This window comes from Anolis sagrei, chromosome 10 (assembly GCF_037176765.1).
Source record: "Anolis sagrei isolate rAnoSag1 chromosome 10, rAnoSag1.mat, whole genome shotgun sequence".
NCBI lineage: Eukaryota > Metazoa > Chordata > Lepidosauria > Squamata > Dactyloidae > Anolis > Anolis sagrei.
The window spans coordinates 15,425,590-15,442,096 of record NC_090030.1 but is presented as its reverse complement, the minus strand read 5'-3'; the positions used below and the strand labels follow the sequence as shown (position 1 = coordinate 15,442,096).

The window sequence follows — 16,507 nt, the reverse complement described above, 5'->3', positions numbered from 1 at the left end:
GGGCGGCTTACATGAGGCCAAGACCATCAATACAGTAATCACAACATAACACAAAAACACAACAGAAAATCAGAAAATAAAATAACATAAAATACAAAACCAATGTAAGTAAGCAACAAGAATAAGTAAAGATAAAAGTTTTCCCCTGACATTAAGTCTAGTTGTGCCTGACTCTGGGGTGAGGCTCATCTCCATTTCTAAACCGAACAGCCAGCATTGTCCATAGACACTCCTAGGTCATGTGGTCAGCATGACTGCATGGAGCACCAATACGTTCCCACCCGTATTTTCTTCCAATTCATAAAGAAATGCCAGCAGCAGCATAGAAAGCAACGCCTGCTTTTTTAAAACACCTGGGCGAGCAATGACATCAATAATAACCTGTGTTTACTTCATTTAAAAAACTCTGTTTATAGATGACTGCTTAATGGGAGAAGTTAGTGTCCTGTCGTGTCCCCCCTTCCAAAATGTGACTAAGATCCACAAATAGGGCCAAGGTGTAAAGTAAAGGTTTCCCCTGACATTAAGTTTAGTTGTGTTTGACTCTAGGGGATGGTGCTCCTCTCCATTCCTAAGCCGAAAAGCTGGTGTTGTCCATAGACGTCTCCAAGTCATGTGGACAGCATGAATGCATGGAGTACTGTTACTTTCCTGCAGAAGTGGTACCTATTGATCTACTCACATTCACATGTTTTTGAACTGCTAGGTTGGCAGTAGCTGGGGTTAACAGCGGGAGCTCACCCCACTCCCCAGATATGAACCGCCAACCGTTCAGTCAGCTAGTTCAGCACCTCAGCGGTTTAACCTGCTGCACCACCAGGGAGCCAAGCTGTAAATGTACATACATGTACGATACTATGGGAAGCCATCGTACCTTGGTGAGCAGCCAATTCATCAGCTAGCCTCAGTCCTCCTAGGCTGAGCACAACCTTGCATTTTCTATCATCAGCAAATTCCTTACCTTGTTCTTGGTACAGATGTGGCGAGGGCGGTGGTGGGTGCTGATGAATGAACTGTGGCGGTATGTCTCCTGTCCCCGGAACCGGAGGATAGACGGGATGAGGTGGGTGGGGAAGCAAAGCAGGGTGAGGGTGCATATAATGGGGCACGTGTGGAGGAGGCGGGTGCATGGAGGGATGGAATTCGGTTGAGTGCGGCATAACGATCACCTTCCGAACTCCATTTTCTTCCACCACCTGAAATATAAAGAACAATTTGCTGGTATATTTGAATTATACAAAGCCAAATTCTCAAGACTCCAATTTCTTGGTCTTTGGCTCTTCTCTTCTTGTCCTCCCTGACTTAGCATATGTAAGTATATAAATTTATGGGATGTATAGTGCACTGTTTCTCACCCTTCTGAATGTCCTAGCCCCTTAATACAGTTCCTCATGTTATGGTGACCCAAACATAACATTATTTTTGTTGCTACTTCATAACTACAATTTTGCTACTGTTATGAATTGTAATGTAAATATCTGATATGCAAAATGTATTTTCATTCACTGGACCAAATTTGGCACAAATGCCCAATATGCCCAAATGTGAATACTGGTGGCATTAGGGGGGTTGATTTTGTCATCTGGGAGTTGTAGTTGCTGTGATTTATAATTTACCTACAATTAAAGAGCATTCTGAACTCCACCAACCATGGAATTGGACCAAACTTGGCACACAGAACTCCCATGACCAACAGAAAAGACTGGAAGGGTTCGGTGGGCATTGACCTTGAGTTTTGGAATTGTAGTTCACCTCCATCCAGAGAACACTGTGGACTCAAACAATGATACATCTGGACCAAACTTGGCACAAATAATCAATATGCCCAAATGCGAACACTGGTGGATGTTAGGGGAAATAGACTTGACATTTGGGAGTTGTAGTTTCTGGGGTTTATAGTTTACCTACAATCAAAGAGCATTCTGAACCATATCAACAATAGAATTGGGCCAAACCTCCCAACAGAACCCCCATGACCAAAAGAAAATACTGTTTTTTCTGATGGTCTTTGGCGACCTCTTTGACACCCCCTCCTTGCCCCCCAAGGGTCCCAACCCCCAGGTTGAGAAATGCTGGTATAGTGGAAACATACATCTAACTATAACTACACATTTAATTATATTTGCCATCTCAGCTGGAAATACAATTACTAATTTCTCTTCTAGTAAGGAGATCTAACAAAGAAAAAAGGATCTTGCCTTAACCAACACTCTTTATTTTTACACCTTTCTCCCAATACGGGACTCAAAACCATCTGCATTCAATGTTTATTGCAATGATGTTTAAAGACTGTGGTTTTTTCTCTTCAACTGCATTACTAATGCATCACAGAAAAACGAAGGATAAAAGTTTGGAATTCCAGGCTTTTCTCAAAGATTCCTTTTCAGATGCAAAACGGGATGACAAGCAATGCTCCAGGTGCTGCCTGACTCAGCTCCATGAGTCGAGCGAAAGGCCTCCTCCTGGAAGGCTTCAATGCTCAGACCAAGTGCTTCTGAGTCATTGGAGCCAATTGGAATGGACGTCATAACTCCAGTGTTTAGGAGCCATCTGCGGATGCTCTCCAAGACTAAGCCTAAGGTTTGAAGTGGAATCTTGAAGCAATTAAGTCTTTCCACCACAGACAACAAGCTGTACCCAAGGCAAAAGAACCTCTGAGTAACTAATAGCACAACTTATTCCTATCTGAACATGAGTCTTCTCTGAAAAAATAAACAAACAAGTAGGTACGGGTTGCATTAAGTGAAGCATCAGCAGGCATCCTGCTTGTATTTCACATGCAGGGTTGTGTCTTTTTAGCCAGAGCATAATGTCTCCGTTTCACAGTTGTGTGAACAGAGTTCCACAAATTCTCAGTTGTGCAGTCATGGATTGTGCATAATTATGAAGTGCCACTGGGATAGTGAAACATCACATTCACAAGTAACACAGCTTTTGTATAGTCAGCAGAAGATGGTGTCGTCCAACTGCTACTTAAGTGCATGAATGTAGATTTACACAACTGAAATGCAATGCACTATCTCAGCTATGTTGTTGTTGTTCATTCGTTCAGTCGTCTCCGACTCTTTGTGACCTCATGGACCAGCCCACGCCAGAGCTCCCTGTCGGCCGTCACCACCCCCAGCTCCTTCAAGGTCAGTCCAGTCACTTCAAGGATGCCATCCATCCATCTTGCCCTTGGTCGGCCCCTCTTCCTTTTGGCTTCCACTTTCCCCAGCATAATTGTCTTCTCTAGGCTTTGCTGTCTCCTCATGATGTGGCCAAACTACTTCAACTTTGTCTCTAGTATCCTTCCCTCCAGTGAGCAGTCGGGCTTTATTTCCTGGAGGATGGACTGGTTGGATCTTCTCGCAGTCCAAGGCACTCTCAGAACTTTCCTCCAACACCACAGTTCAAAATCTATCTTCCTTCGCTCAGCCTTCCCTAAGGTCCAGCTCTCACATCCGTAGGTGACTACAGGGAATACCATGGCTTTGACTAGGCGGATCTTTGTTGCCAGTGTGATGTCTCTACTCTTTACAATTTTATCGAGACTGGACATTGCTCTCCTCCCAAGAAGGAAGTGTCTTCTGATTTCCTGGCCACAGGCTGCATCTGCAGTAATCTTTGCACCTAGAAATACAAAGTCTGTCACAGCCTCCACATTTTCTCCCTCTATTTTCTAGTTGTCAATCATTCTTGTTGCCATAATCTTGGTTTTTTTGACCTTTAGCTGCAACCCAGCTTTTGCGCTTTCTTCTTTCACCTTGATTAGAAGGCTCCTCAGCTCCTCCTCGCTATAACTAACAATAAAAGTAGTGCATTATCCTGAACACAACAGGACACTGGCCACTCAAGGGACTTGGGATTTAGTGACAAGTGCTGTAACCTTGGCCATTACAGGAAATAAACAAATAGTAAGAACAGACAATTGGAATTAGCAGCCTCAGCTTATATTTGGGTCAGCTTATACTCGAGTATATACAGTAGTCCAAGATAAGTAGCTCTCCTTTCTACTCACATCAAAGCATGCTTTTTGAGGAACAACTTGGGGCTGAACTAGAAAGAAACCCCATTTCCCCTCCACTCAGTGCCAGTATTTTTCCTTCCCACCCTTTGAGGTATCCAATAAGATTCAGCACTCATTAAAAGAAATTTCTGTCTCCTCTTTTCCTTGGCCTCACCTGGAAATGAAGAAGAAAACTGAGCTAAAGGTATCTCCAATACCTCAAAGGGTGGGAAGGAAAAATACTAGCACTGAGTGGAGGGGAAATGGGGTTGCTTTCTAGTTCAGCCCCAAGTCGTTCTTCAAAAAGCATGCTTTGATGTGGGTAGAAAGGAGAGATACTTATCTTGGACTACCGTATATACTCGAGTATATGCCAACCCAAATATAACCTGAGGCACCTAATTTTACCACAAAAAAACTGGGAAAATGTATTGACTCGAGTATAAGCTGAGGGTGGGAAATGCTACTGGTAAATTTCAAAATAAAAATAGATACCAATAAAATTACATTAATTGAGACATTCCTATGTTAAATGCTCTTGAATATTTACATAAAACTGTAATTTAAGATAAGAATAATAAAGAGAGTAAAATAATAAATGTAATAATAATAGAGTAAAATAATAATTGTAAAAATAATAGAGTAAAATAATAATAATAATAATAATAATAGTATTTTTTTTGTCGTGTCAGGAGCGACTTGAGAAACTGCAAGTTGCTTCTGGTGTGAGAGAATTGGCCGTCTGCAAGGACATTGCAAAGGGGACGCCTGGATGATTTGATGTTTTTTGATGATTTGAGGAGCCCCCAGTGGCGCAGTGGGTTAAACCCCTGTGCCAGCAGGACTGAAGACCAACAGGTCGCAGGTTCGAATCCGGAGAGAGGCAGATGAGCTCCCTCTGTCAGCTCCAGCTCCTCATGCGGGGACATGAGAGAAGCCTCCCACAAGGATGATAATAATAATAATAGAATAAAATAATAAATAACTTTGATTCAAGCATAAGCCAAGGGAGGCTTTTTCAGCCTTGAAAAGGGGCTTAAAAACTCAGCTTATACTTGAATATATAAGGTAATAGGAACATTTAGCAGGGCATAAACACTTCCTCATCTCAAGCACAACTACAAGACGGACAGCACAAAGGAGGATTAGGCGCTGCTACTGTCTCACTCATGTGTTATCATAGTATACAGGACTCATTGTGCACTCAAATTGAGATTTAGTGTAAAATCCTAATTTAAAGTTAGCTTTCGTAGCATTAACCACTGTGGATGCAACACCAAGTTTAGTATTATAGAAACCAAGATGGGGTTGGGGGGGGGGGGGGAGAGAAAGAGGGACAGAAAATCAATATAAACAATTCTGCAGCTGGATGCTCTTTATTTCTTAACCACAGGGAAATTTTATGCCTGTGCTAGATTCATAGTCAAAGCAAGATTCAACATGACCAATGAAAGACATGAAATATTGTTTTGTCTCATTTGCTATTTCAAGCTATTGTAAAGCAGTGTAAAGTAGGTCATTTTCTGTTCAAGAGAAATATTTCTGTCTTGCAAAGGATTCAAAAGATCATAAGTATTTACCTGAGATACATAGCCAGGAGGCACAAATATTGGAGGCACAGAACCATTTGGTGACATCATCGGAACATGTGCTGGACCTGAAAGGAAACCAAGCAACAGAGCATTCACATGTGCACATTAGATGAGGAGTGTGCAGTCACAGTTCATTTGACAATCTGATAACATAATGCCAACCATGTGTATGAATACACACGTTATTTTTATGTACAAGGTTTTAGGCAATGTTCCAATCTTTCCAGGAGCTTAAAAATATTGTACAGGAGTATCCAAAACCACATCTATATACAAATAAAAATGTAATGTTCATTTGTAGGATTAACATAACTCAAAAACCACGGGACGAATTGACACGAAATTTGGACATGAGACACCTAACAACCCAATGTATGTCCTTCACTCAAAAAAACTGATTTTGTCATTTGGGAGTTGTAGTTGCTGGGATTTATAGTTCACCTACAATCAAAGAGCATTCTGAACCCCACCATCAATGTAATTGAATCAGACTTGGAACACAGTTCTCTCATGACCAACAGAAAATACTGGAAAGGTTTGGTGGGCAGTGTCCTTTGGTTTTGGAGTTGTAGTTCACCTACATCCAGAGATCACTGTGTACTCAAACAATGATGGATCTGGACCAAACTCTATATGAATACTCAATATGCCCAAATGTCAACACTGGTGGAGTTTGGGGAAAACAGACCTTGACAATTGGGAGTTGTAGTTGTTGGGATTTATAGTTCACCTACAATCACAGAGCTTTCTGAACATCACCAACGATAGAATTGGGCTAAACCTCCCACAGAGAACCCCCATGTGGGCCACAGCAATGCGTGGCAGGGGATGGCTAGTACACAAATAAAAATGTAATGTTTGTTTATGGAATTAACATAACTCAAAAACCACTGGATGAATTGACACCAAATTTGGACACAATACACCTATCAGGCCAACTAGTAATCATCACTCATAAAACACTGAAAAACACAGTGGAAGAGACTTTAAATGCACCAGTTGGGGGTGCATTTTGCCTGCCCGATTTAAAACACACTGACATTATCACTGGAAAACGTCAATCCAGACAGCTGTGATTGTGAAAACGTTTGGCTGATGTAGTCAAAAGTGTGAGTTTGCTCGTTTATAAGCATCCACAAATTCAGATTTAGACCATTTAAAGGGAACGGTATATTCTGGGATTTGCTGTAAACAAGAACTAGGAAATAGTAATCAGTAAACATCTTTCAGGATGACTACTGGGCAGTGTGTACAACTGGGGTGACTCAATTTGATAATGCAAAGCCAGAGACTGACACAACGTCTGAAGACGGCCCAAGACAAATTGGCCTCTAAATCAAGTGTCTTCAAAAAGACAAGTGGGCACTTCAATATGACATATTTTAAAGCACCCTAGAATATTCCAAGGAGCAAATTCCTCCAAAAGGAGAGCAGTTTATACTCCTATGCTGGCCAAAGTCAAATATTTCCTCAATCTTATGCCCAATACTCCTGATAACATGCATGATGCCTCACTTCACTGCTAGTCATGTCTGCTTCTTCCCACCACTATGACAGATAATAAGAAGCGACAGAGAAAGAACCCCAAGGCATTTCTTTCTCTGCCAGGTTCTGGATGGCTTGATATTTGGAAGTAGCTAAGCAAGCCCAGGCATGAGGAAATGATGCTCACGGCTCCTTTTCAGCTTTCATGTTGTACAATACTCTGAGGTAACTACTAGATAATTTTTTGGATATGTATTAGGAAAGGGAGGAAAGTGTGGAGAATGTGACCAAATGTGCCTTCCGTACTGTGAAAACATGAGGAAAAAATATGTTCCACACTGAGCATTATATGCCTTCTACGGTGTGAACAGGAATGAACTCCAGAAACAAGGAAACACTCGTTGTTGTCTGCAAGGAAATCAATCAGAGTAAATCTGAGGTAAGAAGAAAGCAAGCAGCTTTTCTCCAAAACTGTGGAAAGTCAAGTTTCTTTAAACACTTGTAGTTACAAGCAGCATACCAGGAGCATACAACCCCCATATTACGTCAGCTCCACTGGTTGCCAGTCTGCTACTGAGCCCAATTAAAAGTGCTGTTTTTGGCCTATAAAGACATAAATGGTTTTGGTCCAACTTACCTGTCCGAATGCATCTCCCTCTATGAGCCTACAAGAACTTTAAGATCAACTGAGGAGGACCTGCTTTCCATCCCAACCTCTTTGCAAGCACAATCGGTGGGAATGAGAGACAGGGCTTTCTCAGTGGTGGCCCCTCGGCTGTGGAACTCCCTCCCAGTGACATCAGGCAGGCCCCATCCCCTCTTGGTTATTAGAACAAAACTTAAGACGTGGCTTCTTACACAGGTGTAAATAATGGACTATGGATTTCGGAAAACAATTATGGATATGACTGTGACGATCTGGATAAGGGCAAAGAAATTGAAACTGAATCCAGACAAGACAGAGGTCCTCCTGGTCAGTCATAAGGCGTATACAAATACAGTAAATAAATAAATATATATGAGGTCATGACTCTTAATTAATAAATATGAGGTCATGGCTCTTCATTTTATATGGTTTTTAATCTGTTTGTTTGATTGATATGTGTTTTAATTGCTTATATGTTTAGATTGTTTCATATTTTGATGAGAAGTGTTTTATTGTTTACTTGTGCAGCATTGAATTTTTCCCGTATTTGTAAGCCGCCTTGAGTCCCTTCCAGGATCAAAAAGGGCAGGGTAGAAATGAAGTAAATAAGTAAATAAATACTTCACTTGCAATTGGGGTTGGGAATCTTACTGCCCACTGCTCCTCTCCCCTCCCTCCAAGATTTACTACTGTGCCATGAACAGAGACATTTTTGACTGCACAGAACTATGCCCAATAAAATTTCCCTTATGCATATTGCTCATGTTCAGAGCCTGACTGTTCCACACACTAGGAATGAGAAAGATTTCAATTAGATCAGACCAAAAGCATGACCTTGGGTTTCCATAAGCCACCTGCTTTCCCCACTAGCATATTGCTTGGTTTCTCTGTACAGATGTTTCAAGGCAGACATTGCTCTCCAAGTCCACCTCTGCACTTTATATATTGCTGTGGACTCTTATGATTAGGAAACGTGACCCAACAGATGTAGAAATATGGACTGGGGGATAACTATGGATCATCATCATGATGTATACCAGGCATGGGCAAACTTCAGCCTTCCAGGTGTTTTGGACTTCAACTCCCACAATCCCTGATTGTGGGAGTAGAAGTCCGAAACCTGAATGGCTGAAATCTGCCCATGCCTGATGTATATCCTACCTTTCCCCCCAAAATTTGGAGTCAAGGGAAAGGTAGGATATGGACTGGGGGATAACTATGGATCATCATCATGATGTATACCAGGCATAGGCAAACTTCAGCCCTCCAGGTGTTTTGGACTTCAACTCCCACAATCCCTGATTGTGGGAGTAGAAGTCCGAAACCTGAATGGCTGAAATCTGCCCATGCCTGATGTATATCCTACCTTTCCCCCCAAAATTTGGAGTCAAGGGAAAGGTAGGATATGGACTGGGGGATAACTATGGATCATCATCATGATGTATACCAGGCATAGGCAAACTTCAGCCCTCCAGGTGTTTTGGACTTCAACTCCCACAATCCCTGACTGTGGGAGTAGAAGTCCAAAACCTGAATGGCTGAAGTCTGCCCATGCCTGATATATATCCTACCTTTCCCCCCAAAATTTGGAGTCAAGGGAAAGGTAGGATATACATCAGGCATGGGCAGACTTCAGCCATTCAGATTTCGAACTTCAACTAAAATAAGTGAAAAAAAAATTAAAAGTCAACATTGAAATGGAATCAAACTCTTAACAACACTGAAGCAATCTGAAACCTGTATAAAAAATACTTAAAAACAGTTTTTAAAACAATGCCGCACACATTTAATAATGTTTAAAGAAGTCTTCAGCTTCTGATGGAATAGCAGCAAGGAGGAAGTTCCAAAGCCCAGGAGAAGCCACTGAAGAGGCCCTGTCTCATGTCCCCAAAGAAGGCAACTCTGAGGATTTCAGAGCCCAGGCAGGATCATAATATTCTAGAAGATGGCCTGCTTTAAGGTGCCTTGAACAACTGCGGAAAGCTAACATTAACAATGGCCGATTTTTCAACTAGGCATCTTCCAGAATTCCTGATCATTGAACAAGCTGGCTAGGGCTTCTGGGAGCTACAGGCCCAAACAGCTGGAGAGCTAGAGTTTGGGGATGCCTATTTTAAATACATGTATCACACAAACATTTATGATTATGATTATAATATTACCTTGGATACACTGAATGTGTCCATCTTCAGTTCTAATTGTGAAAGTCTCCCCTGGGTTTACTTGCACAAGGATAACCTAAAAGAAAAAGAGGAGGAAAAAAATCCAACTGTCAAGCTTATTTCAAGGCAATATATTATTTTCCAATATAAATTGTGCAAAGCAGAAACATTGAGGTCAAATGTTGCATATTGGGTTTATATACTACTCAGTTAGTGTGAAGATTAACAATTACTCCATAAAATTACAGAAGATTATACTTACCTACCTCCTTTGACATTTGTTGCTGCAGAGCAAAAATAATTTAAGGCTTTTCAACATTTTCCCTGCCTGATCACATGGAGTTACTGCTTTTCTGTCATAAATAACCAGATGTGTTATAGCCATGAGCGTCCCATTTTCTATTATTTTGTCTCATTAAGTGATTTAAAATCGTTTACATAGAAAATAGACATTTCAAATTCAATTTTTATTGCTGAACTTATGATCGAAATGCTGTTTTAGTCCACTTCTACTGCCATGCTATTCTTCAAAGGGTTTGGATATACAACTTTGGGATCATTCTTCATGCCCTGATAACAATGCATATGATTTATTATTATGTACACAGGCTATACAACAGTGGTGCCCAATCTGTTGTCCATGGACCACCAGTGGTCCCCAAGAACTAAAATATGGTCCGTTGGCTCCTTTTACTACACCGTTGTAAAAAGAGCAACGGTGCTGAGGCAATGGTGATGTCAGAAGGAAAGAGGTTGACTACCCACGAAAGGCACAACAACAAGCCTCCTGAGTGTTGCTTCTCCTCCTCCCTCCCCCTAAGTGGAGTCGTTCCATATGGCGCCTGAAAGCGGGGGCGCCTTGGTGTCTTCATTTTTATGCCTGTTTCTGGGGTTATTTGGAGTTATGATTCAGAAAATTGCATTGGATAGCCCCTGTCAAGTCTAGATTATTAAATATGGCTTCCTGTGGGCGAGCAGATTGCAACTACTGGATGGCATATGTTCTGTGTCAAAAACTAGAGCTGATGTGGTCTACACATGCAGAAAATGCAGTTTTCTGATCAGCACTCCAAGCCGAATCTAAAGTTGATCAAAAATAGATTCATAACCCTTTTGGTACTAATGTTGGATAGTGGTCCCTGCTCAAAAGTGGGCCCTGGTCAAAAAAAGGTTGGAAACCACTGCTCTACATGATGCTGCATTGAAATTTGGATCAGGCATTGCTCCTTGGGAAAAATGCAACAGTGTTTAACAATCTGCCACTGATGCAACTTTTGAAGATCAGGTAGAGGAGTTCTTCATCTAAGAACAGTTGCTGCAGAAATGTTGCCCTCTGATAGACATCATCAACATCTTTCTATAGGGTGAGGCAGCATAACTTCCTTTTATAAAATGCATGCCATTCAGTCGATTGAAGACGTAGTGGAGCGCTAGTGGTCTCATTTGAGAGGCGGGAGTATAAAGTTTTGTCCTGACACAGTCCAGTCGCCATCATGCTTTGGAACCGTGAGAAGCGTGCTTTTGCCGTTGAGGCCTACTTTTCGAGTGGATTTGGAGTGGCCGGCCCGCTCTCCAGATTTGGCCCCTTGTAATTTTTTTCTATGGGGTTTTTTGAAATACCATGTTTATGTGAACCACCCAAGGACCCGACAAGATTTGAAGACCAACACCCAGGAAGAAATTGCCAACATAACGGCTGCTATACTGGCAAGAGTCATGACAAATGCCAGAAATCGGTTTACTCAGCGTATGGAGAATGGAGAATGGGAGACGTCACCTACCTAATTTGATCTTCAAAACTATGTAAAACAAAACTTTCGGTATGCGCCTACATTCTAAAATAAAAAATAAAAATGTCTGATTCATACAATGGGTTTTATTAAGTTTTGAAAAAAGGAAGTTATGCTTCCTCACCCTGTATGATGCACTTCCCCATCCTAAACTGAAATCCTACCTCGTTGTTTATCTTTTTTGAGTTCTCCTCAATCACATAATTTTATTCCTACCACATCCAGGGTTTTATCATTTTACCTTGTCCGCTGGCCTGCCCATTCTGATTTTATATTGTGTTAATTTGCTTTATTTATGTTATTTTGTACTGTGTGTATTTTATTTTGATGCAAATTTTGTTATTTGAGTTTATATTTTATTTTTGCTGTATTGTACTTTTGGACTTGGTCTCCATGTTAGCTGCCCCAAGTTCCCTTTGGGGAAATGGTTGTGGGGTATAAAGAAAGATTATTATTATTATTATTATTATTATTATTATTATTATTATTATTATTATTATTTGATACACAGCATTGGCTTGTGTTTGCAAATAAAATGTGGCATTGTGTCTGGGTTTATTTTATGGAAAATATAAACAAGCTAAAATGAAAAAAAAAACACAGACTGTAATGGATACACACACACACACACACATACAATAATAGGATGTATAATGAGCACAGCTAATCCTAACACATTTATTATATGGAAGCAGGTTCCATCAGTTTCCATGAAACTTCATCCCAAATAAACAAGATGTGAGGGGAAGTATTCAGAGCAGAAAATGGATAGTGACTTTTTTTTTGCATTCAATGGTTTGTAAACAATGCATTTTCTTTGCAGATATACTCACACTATGCCCTCAGACAAGCAGTTTGCATTCAGTTTCTCAAAACTGCTGTTGCCTCAAGGCAAGAATGACACTTTGAATCACTACTATACCCCAATCTTGCTATTTCCTAATAGCATTGTGCTATACAAGAGCAAATGCTGGAAACAGACAATTATTTACTGCCAAAAGGTTATTTATTGCCTAATTCCAAGACAGGCCGATGTCCTCAGCTCTTACCCTTTCAAAAACCCAGCTTCAGCTGTATTCCTTCACACAAGCGTTCATAGCCTTCAGCCTCTCAAATACTAGCTAATACTTCTCATTCAAGTCCTGGCTTTCAAACCCAAATATTTTGCTGCCATTATGTGCCAATGGTATTTTCAGCACACAGTGCGCTTTGGTCTTTATGTTTTTGCTCTCAGCCAATTTATAAAGAATGCTTTGTACTAGTCTACAGAGCAAAAAGTCAAAATAAGTGGCTTATTATAGAATATGCAATTAATAATTTTTGCCAGCTTGTCTTCCCATTTTGAGCTTAATCCCTCTAAGACCTCAGAAAGCTGCTTTAAACAAAAGGATCTTTAAAAGCATTCCATCAAAGGAACCATGACCAGCAACTTGTTCACCGAAGAGGGCCAGGATGACGCATGGGCTGATCAGATAATATGGACAGAAAGGTCAGAGATGACCAGAAAGCCAAAAGCGAACCATTTGCTTCTTACTGAAAAAGCTCATTTCTACAAGAACTAACCAAACATAAGTATTTCTGCCTCGTTTGCCCAGATTCTTGCCCATTTCTGAAGAAGTGAACCAGCCAAACATTTCCCAGCTGTCCTCCAGAGCTTACGAAGTTACAACACTACATTCAACCAAAGATTGGCAGAACTTGCATTTAGCTCCAAAGAAAGCAAGGGCCTAATTTGGTATCTGCTTCTCCTTCACATTACTCTTATTCCCCACTTCTGTAATGTATGTAATACAGTTGGCCCTTCATAGGTTGGAGTGCCCAGTGGCACAATGGGTTAAACCCTTGTGTCGGCAAGACTGCTGACCAAAAGGTTGGTGGTTCAAATTCGGGGAGTAGGGTGAGCTCCCGTCTGTCAGCTACAGCTTCCCATGCAGGGACATGAGAGCAGCCTCCTACAGGACAGTAAAACATCCGGGCGTCCCCTGGGCAATGTCCTTCCAGACAGCCAATTCTCTCACATCAGAAGCAACTTGCAGTTTCTCAAGTTGCTCCTAACATGGAAAAAAAGGCTGTGGGCTTGACTTTGGCGGATTTGATTATTCATAGTTTTGAATGAAATGATCTCTCTGGATCCTCCAAAACAACTGTATGATAAAAAATGGCCCCACAACCAAACCAACATCACAAAGAGGCAGTCCACTTCAGATGTTGCGCATTTCTTTTAAATACTAGTACACATTTTAGGTTGACCTTTCTTAACCAGGATCATTTTTTCTTATTCTGCTTACACACTGCTGTTAAACTGTTTTGAAATGTTTACTGTTTTACATTGTATGACATATAGTTTAGAATGTTAAAGATGTTTTATTAGATTGTGTGGCATTTATCATATATGAAATGACATTAAGAGGAAGCTCAGCCAAATGAATGCTTTACTTGGCAGCAGCTTAACATAGAAAGGCAAACATATACATGTCATATCCCTTCCTAGAGGTTAGCAAATAATTTCTGCTAAATCATTTACATGTCCACAAAGTTGGATTTCAAAATAACCTTTACCAGAAAACTCACTAACTAAATTTCCCAGGGGAAAAAAATCTGGGCAAACTTCACTGGTATTTGTTTTGTGACCAGCTGTTTCTTTTGCAAGAGAATTTCATTAGGAAGTTATTCAACTTCATTCATTTAGAAAGGCTCTCCATTTCACAAAAGTTTTGTGATCAACCAGTTTCCTCAACATTTTAGAAACATCTCACTGGTCAGAGGCCACTGATGCAAAATAATATGCTTAAAGGCCAAGATTTCGTCATTTACCAGAAATGTTAAGCAAACTACATTCTACAGGTGATTTAAAAATGTACAAACAATGCATTTTCGTAGAAAAACAGAGTATCTATTTTATAGCTTAGAGAAATATACCAGAAATCCCTTTGGTGTTTATACCTGAGAGCAAGTGACTTCAAAAAACTAAAATAATGGGTCATCTTGGTACAACCACTATGTAGTATCTACTCCAGCATTTCTTAACGAGTAATCAATACTGCATACTCTTTTGTATTAAAGCACAAGTAATAGAGACCATGGTACTAGCAGAAAATAGTCATGATTATTGGAATTGTAACTGAAGAAAGTAAAGGGGGGGGAAATCCAAAGACAAGTTTACAGTTGAATCTATATAAATAAAAATGTAATGTTCGTTTGTGGGATTAACAGAACTCAAAAACCACTGGACGAATTGACACCAAATTTGGACACAAGACACCTAATAACCCAGTCCTTCACTCAAAAAAAAAAATATGATTTTGTCACTTGGGAGTTGTAGTTGCTGGGATGTATAGTTCACCTACAATCAAAGAGCATTCTGAACTCCATCAACGATGGTATTAAACCAAACTTGGCACACAGTTCTTCCATGACCAACAGAAAATACTGGAAGGGTTTGGTGGGAAGTGTCCTTTGGTTTTGTAGTTGTAGTTCACCTACATCAAGAGATCACTGTGCACTCAAACAATGATGGATCTGGACCAAACTCTACACGAATATATGCCCAAATGTGAACACTGGTGGAGTTTGGGGAAAATAGAATCTTGACAATTGGGAGTTGTAGTTGCTGGGATTTATAGTTCGCCTACAATCACAGAGCATTCTGAACCCCACCAATGATAAAGTTGGGTCAGACCTCTCACACAGAACCCCCATGTGGGCCACAGCAACGCGTGGTAGGGGATGGGTAGTATTAAGATAAAAATGACCAAATATTATTTACATAAATTTGTAACAGATGGTGTAGATATATAAATAGTTCAACATGCTCAATCATTTGTCAGAATGGAGAATGAAATTAAGAGATCAGAAAGAGCAGGACTTGGAGGGACAAGCTATGAAGGAACCAGACAAGATCCTGGAGTAAAAAAAAACCAAACTATATTACATCACAAGTACAACCAAAACTTTGAATCGGTATCTCTCTAATTCCAGCTATCCATTCCAACCAACAAAAATGCCCTTTTCAACAACTCAGCAAAATTTCAAATGCAATTTGTGGTATGGCTAGGAAATCCATCACTTCAAATAAAATTTGAAGAAAACGGCACTCTCTAACTTGACACTTTCCAAATGTCTTGGGCAAATGCCCCCTTGATCCTCAAGTCACATGGCCAGTGACCAATGGTCATGTAACTGGGGATGATGGGAGATGTTGCCCAACTGTTCTGGAAGGTGCCGAGTTGAGGATAGGCTGCATTACTCCACTCAGTACTGGAGCCTACTTAAATTAGTTTTCCCAGATTCCAGCCTTAGTGCCAAGCTACAAAAATAATCTCCACTAAATATCTAAATATCTTCCATGTATTATCTACAATTGTGAATGGCATTACTGATCCTGATTAAATCAAAAATAAAAGTTCAAATACATCGCCGCTCTATTGTGTAACAAAACATAATCAAACCAGAGGGAATGCAAATTTTAACTGAGATATCTAGCAGCAGCTTTTCATTTCTATCCAGCCACCATAAAATATTAGTGTGCCGACTGCCTCGAAAACAAAGAGCAAGCAAGATCAAAATGATCCGTCAGCAAAATCTACTTTTAGAATATCACAGAGTAGAAACCTTCAGGAGTTGAATTTATGCAAGGAATCTAAATTAGAACCTGGTCATGAGGTACCGTTCTGTGCTTGGTAGCAAAAGCCTGAGAGATTATTTTCAGCTCCTTGAACAAAGGCATTAATATGTTTAGACTACATGTCAAAATACCACTCTAAATATGTGGATACACCGAGTGTGGCCTATAATACTTTTCTTACTGCGTTTGTGAAGACCAGGTATTTCTCTTAGAAAAAATG

General features: G+C 40.4%; 1 protein-coding gene across 3 annotated transcripts in view; it reads right to left on the bottom strand.

Moving 5' to 3' along the window:
- The window catches only part of LOC132762978 (fibronectin type-III domain-containing protein 3a-like), a 78,482-nt gene that overhangs the window by 36,348 nt on the left and 25,627 nt on the right, over positions 1–16,507 (bottom strand). For all 3 annotated transcript variants that reach the window (XM_060756261.2, XM_060756258.2, XM_060756260.2), the window contains 3 exons: positions 9,874–9,949; positions 5,569–5,645; positions 962–1,196 (listed from right to left, as the gene is read on the bottom strand). In XM_060756261.2, the coding sequence (XP_060612244.2) occupies positions 962–1,196; positions 5,569–5,628 (295 nt within the window). In that variant the 5' untranslated portion in view covers positions 5,629–5,645; positions 9,874–9,949. The remainder of the gene's footprint in view (positions 1–961; positions 1,197–5,568; positions 5,646–9,873; positions 9,950–16,507) is intronic.